The sequence below is a fragment of the Neltuma alba genome, unplaced genomic scaffold (assembly GCF_004799145.2).
Source record: "Neltuma alba isolate B1F8T4 unplaced genomic scaffold, ASM479914v2 tig00001218_pilon, whole genome shotgun sequence".
Lineage (NCBI taxonomy): Eukaryota > Viridiplantae > Streptophyta > Magnoliopsida > Fabales > Fabaceae > Neltuma > Neltuma alba.
The window spans coordinates 1,958-14,978 of NW_021632382.1; the positions used below are offsets into that span (position 1 = coordinate 1,958).

Below are 13,021 nucleotides of genomic sequence, written 5' to 3' on the forward strand. Positions count from 1 at the left end.
AAATTAAATAGAATATAATTAAATGATAAAAGTAAGTATACAAAATATTAAAGGTAACATGTTGGTCATATCACAGGCAATCTCATATTTGGTGCTATTGATTTGAAGTTGAGTAGTTCCATTATACTTAATCACTTTGTGTGAGAGCTAACTTAAGAGAGTTAGGAATAAATAAAATTTTTTTACCACAAAAAAGATAAATGAATTAAATCTAAGAGATTATCATGTAAAGAATGAGTCTATTTCTATTCAAAAACTAATCAAAATCAATATAATTCCAATTCAAGGTACACTATTTACACTTACACCTAAAAGGTGTGAACCAAAATACATATGCTAACTGGTCGTCAAGGAAAATCCTACCTAAATGACTACTGAAATTATTTCATGATTAGATCTTCTTCTGTAATGACCTTCTTCTGGCCTCCATGATGGCTTGAGATCTTATTCTTGATGCTTCCTTAATTGTCTCTAAGTATTTCTGTTCATTATATCTAACTCTATTTTCAACCCATCTTCTACATTAGATAAAGAAGGACTACTAGAATGGGTTGGGAAGTTCAACATATCATGACTTCCTAATTCTGAAGTCTTACTTCTACGAGTATCAGGCCATGCTTCCATTGTAGATATAAAAGAGCACTCAGATTCACCTGGTACTCTCGACAAGTTGAAGTCATTAAATGCTGACTCCACCGATAAAAATGAAACTAAAGACAACTTCTTATCGTTAACGTCAGATGTTATAGAAACACGTGAAATCTTAGAACACAAATCATCTATTTTAATTGTATTTCCCACATCTATGTTGGCAGGGGATGAAAATTCACCCAAGTTAGAGTGATAATGGATTTCTGATGAAACTGACCTTCTGATTGAGTGTGAGATACCTCTCTCTTCAGTAATATTTTGCATGGAATCTTCATAAAGTTGTTTTAGTTTTGCCGATTCCAAATCTTTTTCTCCAGCAATAGTTCTTTTACAACTTCGTGAAACCAAGTGAGCAATATCTACACAAGGTTTCCAATTGGGAACCAAATTAATCAATAACAAGTCTATCAACTCAGCTATGAGCTGTACATTTTGATCTGAAAGTTCGAGTTGCTCAACCATTTCACTTGAAACGGAAATAGCAGTATCACTATCAAGGTAGAATAGGAAATGAATATTTCTCGCTCGACCTGCATTGAAATACCACAATATACATTATTCTACTAATATATTATAGCATAGCTGTTGAAACTAGAAATAAACTTTAAGTATTATAGGAAAACCACTCAACCTTTGCCATGGGAATTACCATACTTGTATTACTGAATAAAATTAACACAAATAATTGACTTCAAATCAACACAAATATCTCTTTGAAGTTTGAATACATGCCGAAACAGATATAAAATAAACTTCTTAACAATTTAATAGACATAAGTTCAAACATTTTGGGAATCAAAACAAACCCGTGTTATTTTTGATACAGTTGTTGCTATTATGTGATGCTTATTATGAGAGACTGGATATAAATTTCTGCTAACCTTTCCATGAGACCTCGACCAATGTCACATATAGTCAATTCAATTTCCATATTAGAAAATAAATAAAAATACAATAAATAACTCTCATACTAACCGCCTTGATCAGCTATCCGAAGAACTATTGATACAGAATTCTCATCACTTTCTTCACCTTTTAGAGTGAAAATATCACCTCTCTTCGACTTCCGTATCTCAACACATGGAGAATGTGAAGCATCACCGGAACCATCATATATAGTGATCACAGGTAATTCACAAGTCTCATCAAGATCCAGAGAATTTGATCCATTACGTTGAGTAGCAGGGCCTTCTGAAACAAGAATACGATCTCCAAAGGCTCCAAATTTAGGGATAACAATATCGGGTAATGATAGACGACGATTTCTTGCCAAACTATTAATTTGAAGGAAAGGGTCCATTAGAAGCTCCTTTGCCGACATTCTTTGAGACGCTGGGACTAGACATTTGTCAATAAATAATTTCATTTCTGGATCTTTGACTTTAGAAAGTGAAGCAGGTTTTATACCCTAGGAAATCAAATATTGTATGACCAAAGTACTCAGCAACAATTTATGGATTAAAATAAAAGGCTATCAATTTTCAAGTACATGATACTCACCGATGAAACCTTCTTGTATATCTGAGCTGAGTTTTTACATTCACTATATGGGTATTCAGAAGTCACCAACTCAAGCATGCACATTCCAAAAGAATATATGTCGGCCAATTCATTGTAATTTTCATCATACAGCTCAGGTGCCATAAATCCAGGGGTTCCTATCAGAATCACATATATGTAGAATTAGTTCATAATAAAAAAGCAATGAGACAAATAAACATGGAAAATTTTGTCAATGAGTTATTATAACTGTGTGATAAGAAAAACAAGTGACTCTGTTGGTTTTTTTTTTTTTTTTTACAGAGAAAAATTTGTTTGACGTTTTAAATTTTAACTGAACATGAAAAGAAGAGTAAAATGGTGAGAAACAGAAGAACATACCAATCACACTCTCAGCATTAGTCCGTTCCAAGAAAGTTGCCAGCCCCAAATCTCCAATTTTAACTTCACCTTGGTTTCCATTGATAAATATATTATCACACTTCAGATCCCTATGTATAATAGGTGGGTTGTGATTATGGAGGTAGTTTAAACCCATCAAAATCTGTCTTGCCCATCCTTTGAGAGCCTTCATGTCAACCTTCTTGTGCTTCCTACGATACCTAAATCATTCATCACGTCCACTAAAAAAGAGGATGATTTCACTATAAAGAGCTAAAAGAGATTAAACAGATCCACAAATGAAAGTAAACATACTGTCTGAGGCTGCCCGAGGAGAACAATTCAGTAATGATGTTGACAGTCTTGTTCTTATCATCAATCCAGGAATTGTAGAATTTTACAATGTTGTTGTTTGTCAGTGACTTTAAGAGATGCACCTCTGAGTAGAGCCTTTCCAAGTCACCGGGTGACTGCAGCACCTCATCAATCCGAACCTGGTTCCAGGCCACTTCAAGTCCACTGACTTCATCAAATGCCCTATAACTGATTAATCACAAATTATTGAAACCAGCAAATGGTGAAGTAAGTAGCGATCACGAGATTGTAGCACTGCCATAGACGTGAAAACAACAGCATTTCCAGTAAAGCAAAAACAACAGATATATACCATGTCTTGAAAGCACCTTTGCCGATCACATCTTTATACTGTCATAGATGCAAAAGGCACCTTCAGTTTAGTGGAAGTACAGTGAATCTGGATACTTCGTAAAGCTTTTTACAGAATTCAAAGTAAACAGAGAAGCAGTTGGGGGGGGGGGGGGGAGGGAAATGCAACCCGTACACATCTCTATAGGAATTTATCATCTGGCTACAGGAAGGAAGCCAAGGTAAACAAGTAAAGCTGAAGGCAAAAGCAAAAGCTAGCACAAAAGATCAAACAAATATATTACCCTAATGTAGCGACAAGTTGGGTCAATTTCAAGAATATCAGGATCAGGAGGCTCTGCGCCCCCATTACACTCCCCTGAGCTTCCTGCCTTCGCCACACTCATCTATGCCTTGCTAGGCCCTAATCCTACACGTTCGTCCAGGCACACAGAAGTAGAAAAAATCAACAAATTGTTCGATATATCGTCAAATTTAAAACAAAAATGTGAGAGATTCAAAAGGAATAAAGAAAATAATTGCTGATTATGGCTTACTGTGACAAATTTTACGGTGAATCTGTTGCATGAATAAGAAACAATTCACATTTACAATATATTAGAAATGCATCGGATGAACTCGAAAATCGCATTCATCAATCAAATCAAAAGAGAGAGAAAAGGATGGGGAAAAAAACGCCGAGCTTCTTTGTTAATGAATTACTACCTTGAATGTAGAGGAAAGTTTCTCAAGAGGATAAAGAGAAAAGGGCATGAGAGAAACAATAGATAGAGAGGAGATCGAACCCTAATCGGAATCGGGATCAATCACGTATCACCTCCACCACCTCCTCTTCGAACAAGGAGGGAAAGCCCCTCTATCCATCTCCAAATACGGCGAAAACCGGACACCATCAAGCTGGTGACTATTTATACTTATCCCCGCCCCTATAAATCCTGTTTAGTGTTTTTTAAGACACCAGTGATTATTTAATAATCAATTTCTTTATGTATAGGGGTGTTTATCCGCAGAGCTAGCCAAATGCCCACCGTTTTGCTGCCTGCTGATCGGCCAGAAACCCTAATCATTTTGAACAGGATAAGAGTGGACTTTTCTATCCAAATAATAACACCCTATTTATATTATATTAAAAAAATATCTAATTATATCTTATAAATATTATTGTGAATTTTAAATGTATTTCATAATTTCATACCTTAAAATATTTCAAAATAAGCCTACATTTTCGGTCTTAAAATATAAAACACAATGTAAACTATAATTAGTATAGTTTAAATGTTTATCGCCTATATATTACAATTATCCATGTGTTTACAATGAATGTGCTTGTATGGGCCAAATAAACTATGATATATAGATCACATTGCATTTAAAAATATATACTTAAACCTTATATGTATGAATATAAAATATGAAAATAAATTATTAAAATTGTGGATTAAAACTACCTCTGCTATTAACTCCTAAGGCTTTGGCGAGAAAATAATAAATATTCAGTTGTGATTAGTCTCAAGGTTCAATCAATTTGGTTAGATTAATGAGTAATAGTCAAATAATACACTGTCTTAATTATTTGAAGAAAAAGAGCTATTGATTCATTGCAGTGATAGACAAATAAATGAACAAAAATTTGATATTACAGAAGAGTACAAGTAACAAAAAAATGACAATTTTTTTTTGCTAAAATTAAAAGGGACAATGGTTGAAAAATAATATTATAATATATAATTATATATTTTTCAGGCAGAGCCAAATGGGTAAGTAGCATGCCTAGCCTACCCATGATAAGCCTGACCTGAAAATGCCTATTTTTGTTCGGGCCAGACTAAGCATGTTTTTTAATGGGTTTAGATGTGTATAGCGGGCATATGTACTTCATGAAAACCCCTAGTCTCGGAGGATTAAAAATCGATTTTTTAATAGGGGTTTTAATAGATTTAATAGAATAATTTTTTATGAGTATGAATTTAATAGATTAATATATTCTAATTAATATTAATATAAAATATAAAAACCTCAACAAATTATATTTTTTAAGCCTATAACATACTCTTTTTGCTTCTTATTATAAAAAACAACTACCAAAATATTAATTAAAATTAGTTAAAAACAATAAATATGTAAAAAAAATATACATATTTTTTTTTTAATTATGCCTCTGTTTCTAAAGAGAGTAAGTAAGAAATAATGAGTAAATATTTATTGTAGAGAGATAATAAGTAACATATATTTAATGAAAATAAAAGTTAAAAAATTAATTCAAAATTTTAAATAAAAATAATGTATTTATTATATTGAGGGACACCATTATAAAAGCAACTGTTTCTTATAAAAGGCACTAAGAAAGTATTTTTCATTTCTATCCTAATTATGTTATAAATAAAGAAAAAATTTAGAGAAAAATCATACAAACAAAGAGAGGATCAATAATAGAGAGTATTTCTCATTTTATTCAAGTGTGCTCAATACATTATATAACCTCTATTTATTGGCATAGCTTTATATTTTTGATAGAATCTACAGATTACATAATAATATGAGATAATTATGGGATATAAAGATAATAGGAGATATTAGAAATTATAGGAGATATAGGAGATAATGGGAGATATATGGACATCCACAAAGATATTATTATATTCATAACACTCCTCCTTGGATGTCCAATATATATGAATGTGTCTCGTTAAAAAACTTCAACTAGAAAAAACCCTGTGGGACAAAAACCTAGCGGAAAAAAAGAGAGTACATCATTTATTAATGCACTATGCAATGTTGTCTCATTAAAAATCTTGCTAGGAAAACCTAGTGAAACAAAACCATAGACAAGGAAAAAAGAGTACAACGTGTATCAACTCTCTCTTTTGGTAACATCAATTGACATCTTCGAGCCTACAAAGTCTAATATAATGAACAACCTTTCTAAATATTGTAATGAGATAAAAATATCAAATATGAATTTCATAATCTTTTGAAAACCATGAGACGAATAGTCCTTTTATGGTTTACCCACACGTAGATCATATTATGATCTCTTGACACGAGGATCAAACAAGAATACTTTATTTATATAGCCATTAAGATTAGTCTCGAGTACCTTTAGATAAAATAATATTACCTCAACGGTATCCTTAAAGTAACGAAGAATATTTTAACTTCATTTCAACATTTTCGTGTTGATAAAGAACTATATCATGCTAATCAGCAAATGATAGCTCAGATTCTGTATGGCTAGATAGATATATAAATGCTTTAATGACACTAAGACATGGTACTTTTGGACTGAGAGTTTATTTATTACCTTTTGGATGTCTAAATCGATCTTTAGTTCATATCTAAGGATCTTGTAACTACCGAAACATATAATGGATATTGCTTATCCACATAATGGATGTGACTTATCCAAATGTATTCTTCCAAAAGCTTTCATTTCAAATTTTTTCTTTAAGTAATTCACAGCTTTTGAAAATTCATCAGGAGTTTTAATACTATCATCATAAATAGTACTGATAACAAACTCATTTTAAATCTTTTCACAAACAGACAAGTTAGAATATGCTTACATCACTCCTTCAGTCGATATTAACTACATATGTCTCATATAGAGACTTACTTGAATAGTGTTATTGAGAACATAATTGTATGCTTCTAGAAACTTAAATCTTTTGAGGATTTTCATACACTATGATCCATATCTATTCATGTATTTGATCGTTTAAATTTATATAAGGATTTAAATCCTTTAGGGATTCATATAAAATTTCACTATAAAGTGAGTTATACGTTGTAATTATATATTTCTAAAATGCATATGAAGAAAACTTCATTTATTACTAGACTGCCAAATTGATAAGACATGTAATTTAATTCACTACAAGATTTTATTTCTTTTTTTATTGTACAAATATCTATTTACATGATACTAACATTACACTTTAAGTGTGTGGGTTAGGGATACACAAGTCCTTGTCATATTACGTCTTTTTTTTGTTAGCCAACTATTTTTTTGTCTGTATCTCATGACAGATTTATATATAAGATCCTCATTTGGTCACGCGATATCATCAATAAAATTATTGTTAACAATTTTATTCCTTTATCGGTCCCTTTTTCTTTTATGACATAACATATCGAGATTTTTTTATTATTTTCAGACACTTGAACCTCTTCAGGGGTTAAATAGTTATATCTTAACCTCTTTTATAATTCATGCCTCCTTAGTATGATCATCAGGATCATTTGTTTCCTTTTCTTTTCTTTTGGAACCAATCATACTTTCATGCTTTTAGCATGTTTTCAAGAATAAGAGCACTTTTAGTTGGAATATAAGAATTAAGAATTTTCATTTGGATCAGTAATTGCATATGGTAGATATTAATAATATTTTAAGAATGCAATACTTTATGAACTCCTTGTTGATACTATTATATTTGAGGATCTGCATTTGATAGTAAAAATATATTCTATGTGTTTTCTTTTCTGGCTACACATTTTCTCTTCTTCGTATTAGGAACATGTAGTATAAGTCTCCCAAATTCATAAGTCTCCTTTAAAAATATTATTTTGTTTCATTTAGAGATAAACAAAAATAAGGAGATTCTTACCCAACAGTGATTCAACTTACTTTTAATATCCATCTATGTGCATTATTATGGTGGAATAATAGATATTATACATTTTAAGATGAAAAATGTTTGGCGCCTAACCAAAAACCAATTACAATGGGAGAATTTATAATACATTGTTAGTTTGATGCGTTTATATGCAAAAACATATAAAACCAATCATCCCAACACTCAAATAGGAATTCTTTTCTCATAAATTCTGGTCTAGTTATTTATGAAGGTTTTTATTAGGCATATAATCCTCTGCAACGTGAAGAACAATCACTAGCAATCTCAACGAGAATCATATTGATTTCATAATCAAGAACCTTTGTACTCAATGTAATTATCTGAGTATATTTACAAATTTTAGGTTGCAAGTTGATTATAAACACTTGTGACCATTTTATATATGCATTTTTCATTTATAGAGTATTACTTTGGTCCACATGGTATCTAAATGGACCCATATATAAAGTTGATACATTATAAATTTGTACAGATCCAATTTTGAGTATAGCTAGTGATATTCTTTTATTTAGTTCTTTTGAGAACAAACAACACATAAAAATTCTGGAATCATATATCAGTTTTAAAGAATTTTCTGCTTTTTTAATAAATGACAATATACATTTTTCATGATATTTTGCATCATTATGATCTGGGATGATCTAATCGGTCATGGCAAACTATAAATGCATAAATTTCTGGTTTACTATAAAATTATTCTTAATTGTTAGTAAACTTCTTCTTACCATATCATATTATTCATTTTTCACCTTAATATTTCATAAGGAATATGCTATCAATTATGGATTTTATCTTCAGGATAATAAATCATGATATAGCTCTTCTAGAGCATTATTTGTCATCTTTTACCCAATGGTAAAAACTTATACACTAATGGAAAATTGAGCGTTACTGACTCTTTTAGAGTCTTTTTCAAAAGGAATATGATATATAAGGAATAACATAATATTAATAATAATAAATTCTATCTAACATAATTCACACTTGTATTTCAACAATCTCCTCCTCTAGTGTGAGTATATAAATATATTTTTCTTATTTCTATATTTCAAATAGAGTGAATAGCATATAATAAGCTAATAATATATCTTTAACTTGAAAATCCAAATGCTTCCTAATTCAGATATAATAATGAGTTTCAATCCCATTGCGCTATTACCTTAAGACCTTTTGATAAACAAATATTCTAATATATATAGTTATTTAAGAACTAACATATATTATTTTTTCACTATATGATATACTTTACTTCTTGTTATGCTTTACAAAGTATGAAGTATTTTTTTTTCAAAACATAAAATTTTTTGGATATTTCGTTATTCAAAAAGTTTACTTCTTTGTATATATTATGTAATGCTTCAAAACTTATTCATAAATTTATAAATCCAACAAAAATTTGAAAAAATCTATAAAAACTAAAATCAAACTATATAGTCATGAAGATTTATATCATAGGCTTTCATAGCTATTTATAAGTCATTAATCTTTGAGACTCTATATAGTAAATATATATTAAAAATCATTTGTGTCCCTTAATATTTGAACCATAGGCCTTCGGGGCTTTAAAAACATCATAAGTTATTATTTTCATATCATTCAATAACATGAGTATTATGGCTGTGCTGGCCATTTAATAATAAGAAATTATAATATTAATAAATATCAAATTAAATGTCAAAAATATATGAAAATAAGATAAGAATAAAACTTAAATTTTAAATTAATTAAATGTAACATAAAATAAAGAGAAAAGGTAAACTCTTTTACCAACACATCTTTCACTATATAGTCATTAATTTTCTGGGTTACATTATTTATAATTCTAATTGTCATAATTTTTTTTATAAACAAATCATATAATGATCCTTTTCACAATCAAAACTATATAGTTTCAAGTCATTTAATAAAGAAAATAAAGACACATGATATCTAGCTATTTAATTTCAAAATAAAAAAATTAAAGATATATGGTTTCTGATCATAAGATAAAAATTTGATGTTATATGGCCTCTAGCCAATTAATAAAATAACAAAAAAATTAAATATTTATAACATTTGACCATAGGATAGAACATTAAAGTTATATGAATGCGAGTCATTTAAGAAGATATAAATTTTTTTATATATATGGCTTTTGGCCATAAAAATAAAAAAAAACACAAATTATATGGCTTCTAGCCTTTTAATAAGATAAAAAAAATTCAAATATATATGGCTTCTGGTCATAAAATAGAAAATCAAAATTATATGGCAACTAGCCATTTAATAAGATAAAGAAAAATTAAATATATAAATGACTTTTGGTCATAAAATAAAAAATTCAAATTATATGGCTTCTAGCCATTTAATAAGATAACAATAACCAAATATATATGGCTTCTAGCCATAAGATGGAAAATTTATACCTAGATACTTCTAGTAATTCAATAAGATAAAATATCAAATATATATGGCTTCAAGCCATTGAAAAAAAGAAGAGAATTAGCATATATATATATATATATATATATATGGCTTCTAGCCATAAGATAAAAAAAAAAATCAAAGTTGTATAGCTTCTGGGTATAATATAGAAAATCGATTTTATATGGCTTTTAGTCATTTAATTTGAAAAGAATAGAAAATCAAAGTTATATGACTTCTGGCCATTTAATTACAATAAAATGAAAAATTAGAATTATATGACTTTTGGCCATTTAACTTTAGATGGTAACTCTTTAATGATACTGCTAGTATCTATTGGAACTTCGAGTTCCATCAAAATAGTGACGTCGGGTTAATAAGAAATAGAAGGAAAAAAAATCCTCTCATCATAATTAGTTCGAAAGGTATAATATTTATATCAAAATTAAATTGTAGCACGAAAAAGTAAAGCAAAATCTCTAATCATAGCCATGAAACCCAATGTTTAAAACAATGGTAGATAATCCTTTTAATTTCATATAATGACTTAGATTATCCTAGATAAATTGAATAGGAATACTGATATTCTGAAACACTATATATGTGATGCTCAAGATATTTTTATTTGAACAGAGCAAAAGATACTCTAGAAAAATAATAGAGATGATGTTTTAAAATTATGATGGGATAGAAAGGTATATCACACGCACCTTGGTTAGAGCTTTGTATTGATAAAGTGTTATAAATAAAGAAAAAATTTAGAGAAGAATCATAGAGAGGAAGAGAGGATCAACAAGAGAGAGTATTTCTCATTCTATTCAAATGTGTTCAATATATTATACATGACCTCTATTTATAGGCATAGCTTTATACCTTTGATAGAATCTACAGATTACATAATAATATGAAATAATTGTGAGATATAGAGATAATGAGAGATATTAGAGATTATAGGAGATATAGAAGATAATGAGAGATATATAGACATCCACAGAGATATTATTATATTCATAACACATTATTATTTATGCCTGAAAAATGTATTATGGCTTTCCTCCCCAAAACTAAAATTAATAGATAGTTTTTCTTTTTTGGGAAAACTAGTGTTGTTTTTTGTTCTTATAATTTTACTTCAATTTAAACATTTTTCATAATTTTAATTTTAAAATTAAATACATGCAGTTTAAATATATTTCAATTCAGTTTTAAATATTATATTTTTATTAATATTTTACCACATATATAAATTAATGTGTCTTTTATACATGGTTTGAAAACTCGGACCGGACCGGCCGGTTCAGGCCGGAAACTGGCGAACCGGACACTTGTCCGGTTTGGTTCATGATCTAAACCAGCACTGTTTCGAACCGGTATGAAACCGGTTAAACCGGTAAGAACCGGTTGTGACCCGGATAACCCGTTGGGTTGAACGGGTAACCCGGGTCACTTTTAAATGTCCAGAAAGATGCGAGGACTCCAACAACAAAGCAAGTTTCCAGGTAAAAAAAAAGAAATGAGAAGAAGAAGAAGAGAAAAAAATATGGCAGATGAAAGAAACAAGAAATGAAGTATGTGTAGCTGGTGTTTAAGAGAGCCGGTAGAGGTGAGAGGCGTCGTCGGCGATGACAGTGGTGCTGGAACTGAGAAATGTCAGTTGTTGGGGCCAATATCTGGGTGAGAATGACTGGGGGAGGCTAGGATGAAGGAGTTCGCAATCGCAGGAATTTGAGGGAGAAGACGGAGGTAATAACCGGTAGAGGTGAAGGTGATAGATAAGTAGATAACATTTGGCGAGATTCGACTTTTGAGCGTGCTGGAGTGAGATTTAAGATCTGACTTCTTTTTTCCTAGAAGAGTGCTTAAAGGAAGAAAAAAAGAAGGACATTAAGAATCTCAAGAAAAAAATAGCATTAATTTTACAGCAGCTTATAACACTAGATTTACAGTACCACTTCGTCCTTTCTTTTCATTTTTGAAAATTTGGATATGACTTCTTTTAGGTTTGACACACTTTATATTAATTATATATAATAATGTATACGATAAAAAGAAAAGCAGGGACGTCTGGGACAAAAAGAGAAGATAAGGAACGTGAAATTTCCATTTTTTATGATAACATATGCTTTGTATATGTTTTTTAACATGATATTATAAATATCATATTTATTAAAATATATTTTATAATAAAATATAAATATTTTTTATAGATTTTATTTATATTATATTTTTTAATTAATTCCGATTTGACTCCAGTTTAACTCCAATCTGACCCACTAACCCTTGACCCACTGTATTGACCGGTTCAATAACCGGTCCGGTTTTTAATACCTTGCTTTTATACGATATTACAAGGTACAAATTTAACTTAATTTTACCAATCACACTCGGACTACTTCTTCTGTTATTTTAAATCACATATATCTAAATTAACAAAAATCAAACATGTACTCAAAGTTGTCAAACTCGTGCAAACTCGTGATAATGATATAAATTTAAATTGTAAACCCGAATCGTGAATTCGTAAAAATTTACTTTTATTAATAAACTGATATTAAAAGTACATAATCAAATAATTAATATATTAAAAATGAGAACAATTTCATTTAAATATTTTAAATTTAAATAACTGAAATTATATCTATCAATGTTCATAATTTATCATATTCAATAAAAAAATTTCTATAAAAATCACATATAAAATCACTAAACATAATAAATTTAAAAATTTAGCATGAGTATAAAAACGAGTTGACATGATTTTATAAGCTAAAAATGTAAAAACGATA

At 29.5% G+C, this 13,021-nt stretch overlaps 1 protein-coding gene across 5 annotated transcripts; it reads right to left on the reverse strand.

Annotated features, from left to right (window-relative positions):
* Positions 1-228: 228 nt before the first annotated feature.
* On the reverse strand, positions 229-4,076 carry LOC114754122 (probable serine/threonine-protein kinase WNK6). Of its 5 annotated transcripts, none has more exons than XM_028942872.1 (8): positions 3,984-4,076; positions 3,483-3,607; positions 3,200-3,237; positions 2,848-3,075; positions 2,533-2,744; positions 2,152-2,309; positions 1,627-2,059; positions 229-1,181 (listed from the first exon to the last, which is right to left on the reverse strand). In XM_028942872.1, exons 2-8 carry the CDS (start codon positions 3,582-3,584, stop codon positions 472-474), a joined length of 1,881 nt encoding a protein of 626 aa, XP_028798705.1. In that variant the 5' UTR covers positions 3,585-3,607; positions 3,984-4,076; the 3' UTR covers positions 229-471. The 5 variants fall into 5 exon arrangements, with proteins under 5 accessions (XP_028798705.1, XP_028798699.1, XP_028798713.1 ...); XM_028942866.1 differs by having other exon boundaries at positions 2,533-2,753; XM_028942880.1 differs by lacking the exon at positions 3,200-3,237 and having other exon boundaries at positions 2,533-2,753; positions 3,984-4,064.
* Between the last annotated feature and the right edge of the window lie 8,945 nt (positions 4,077-13,021).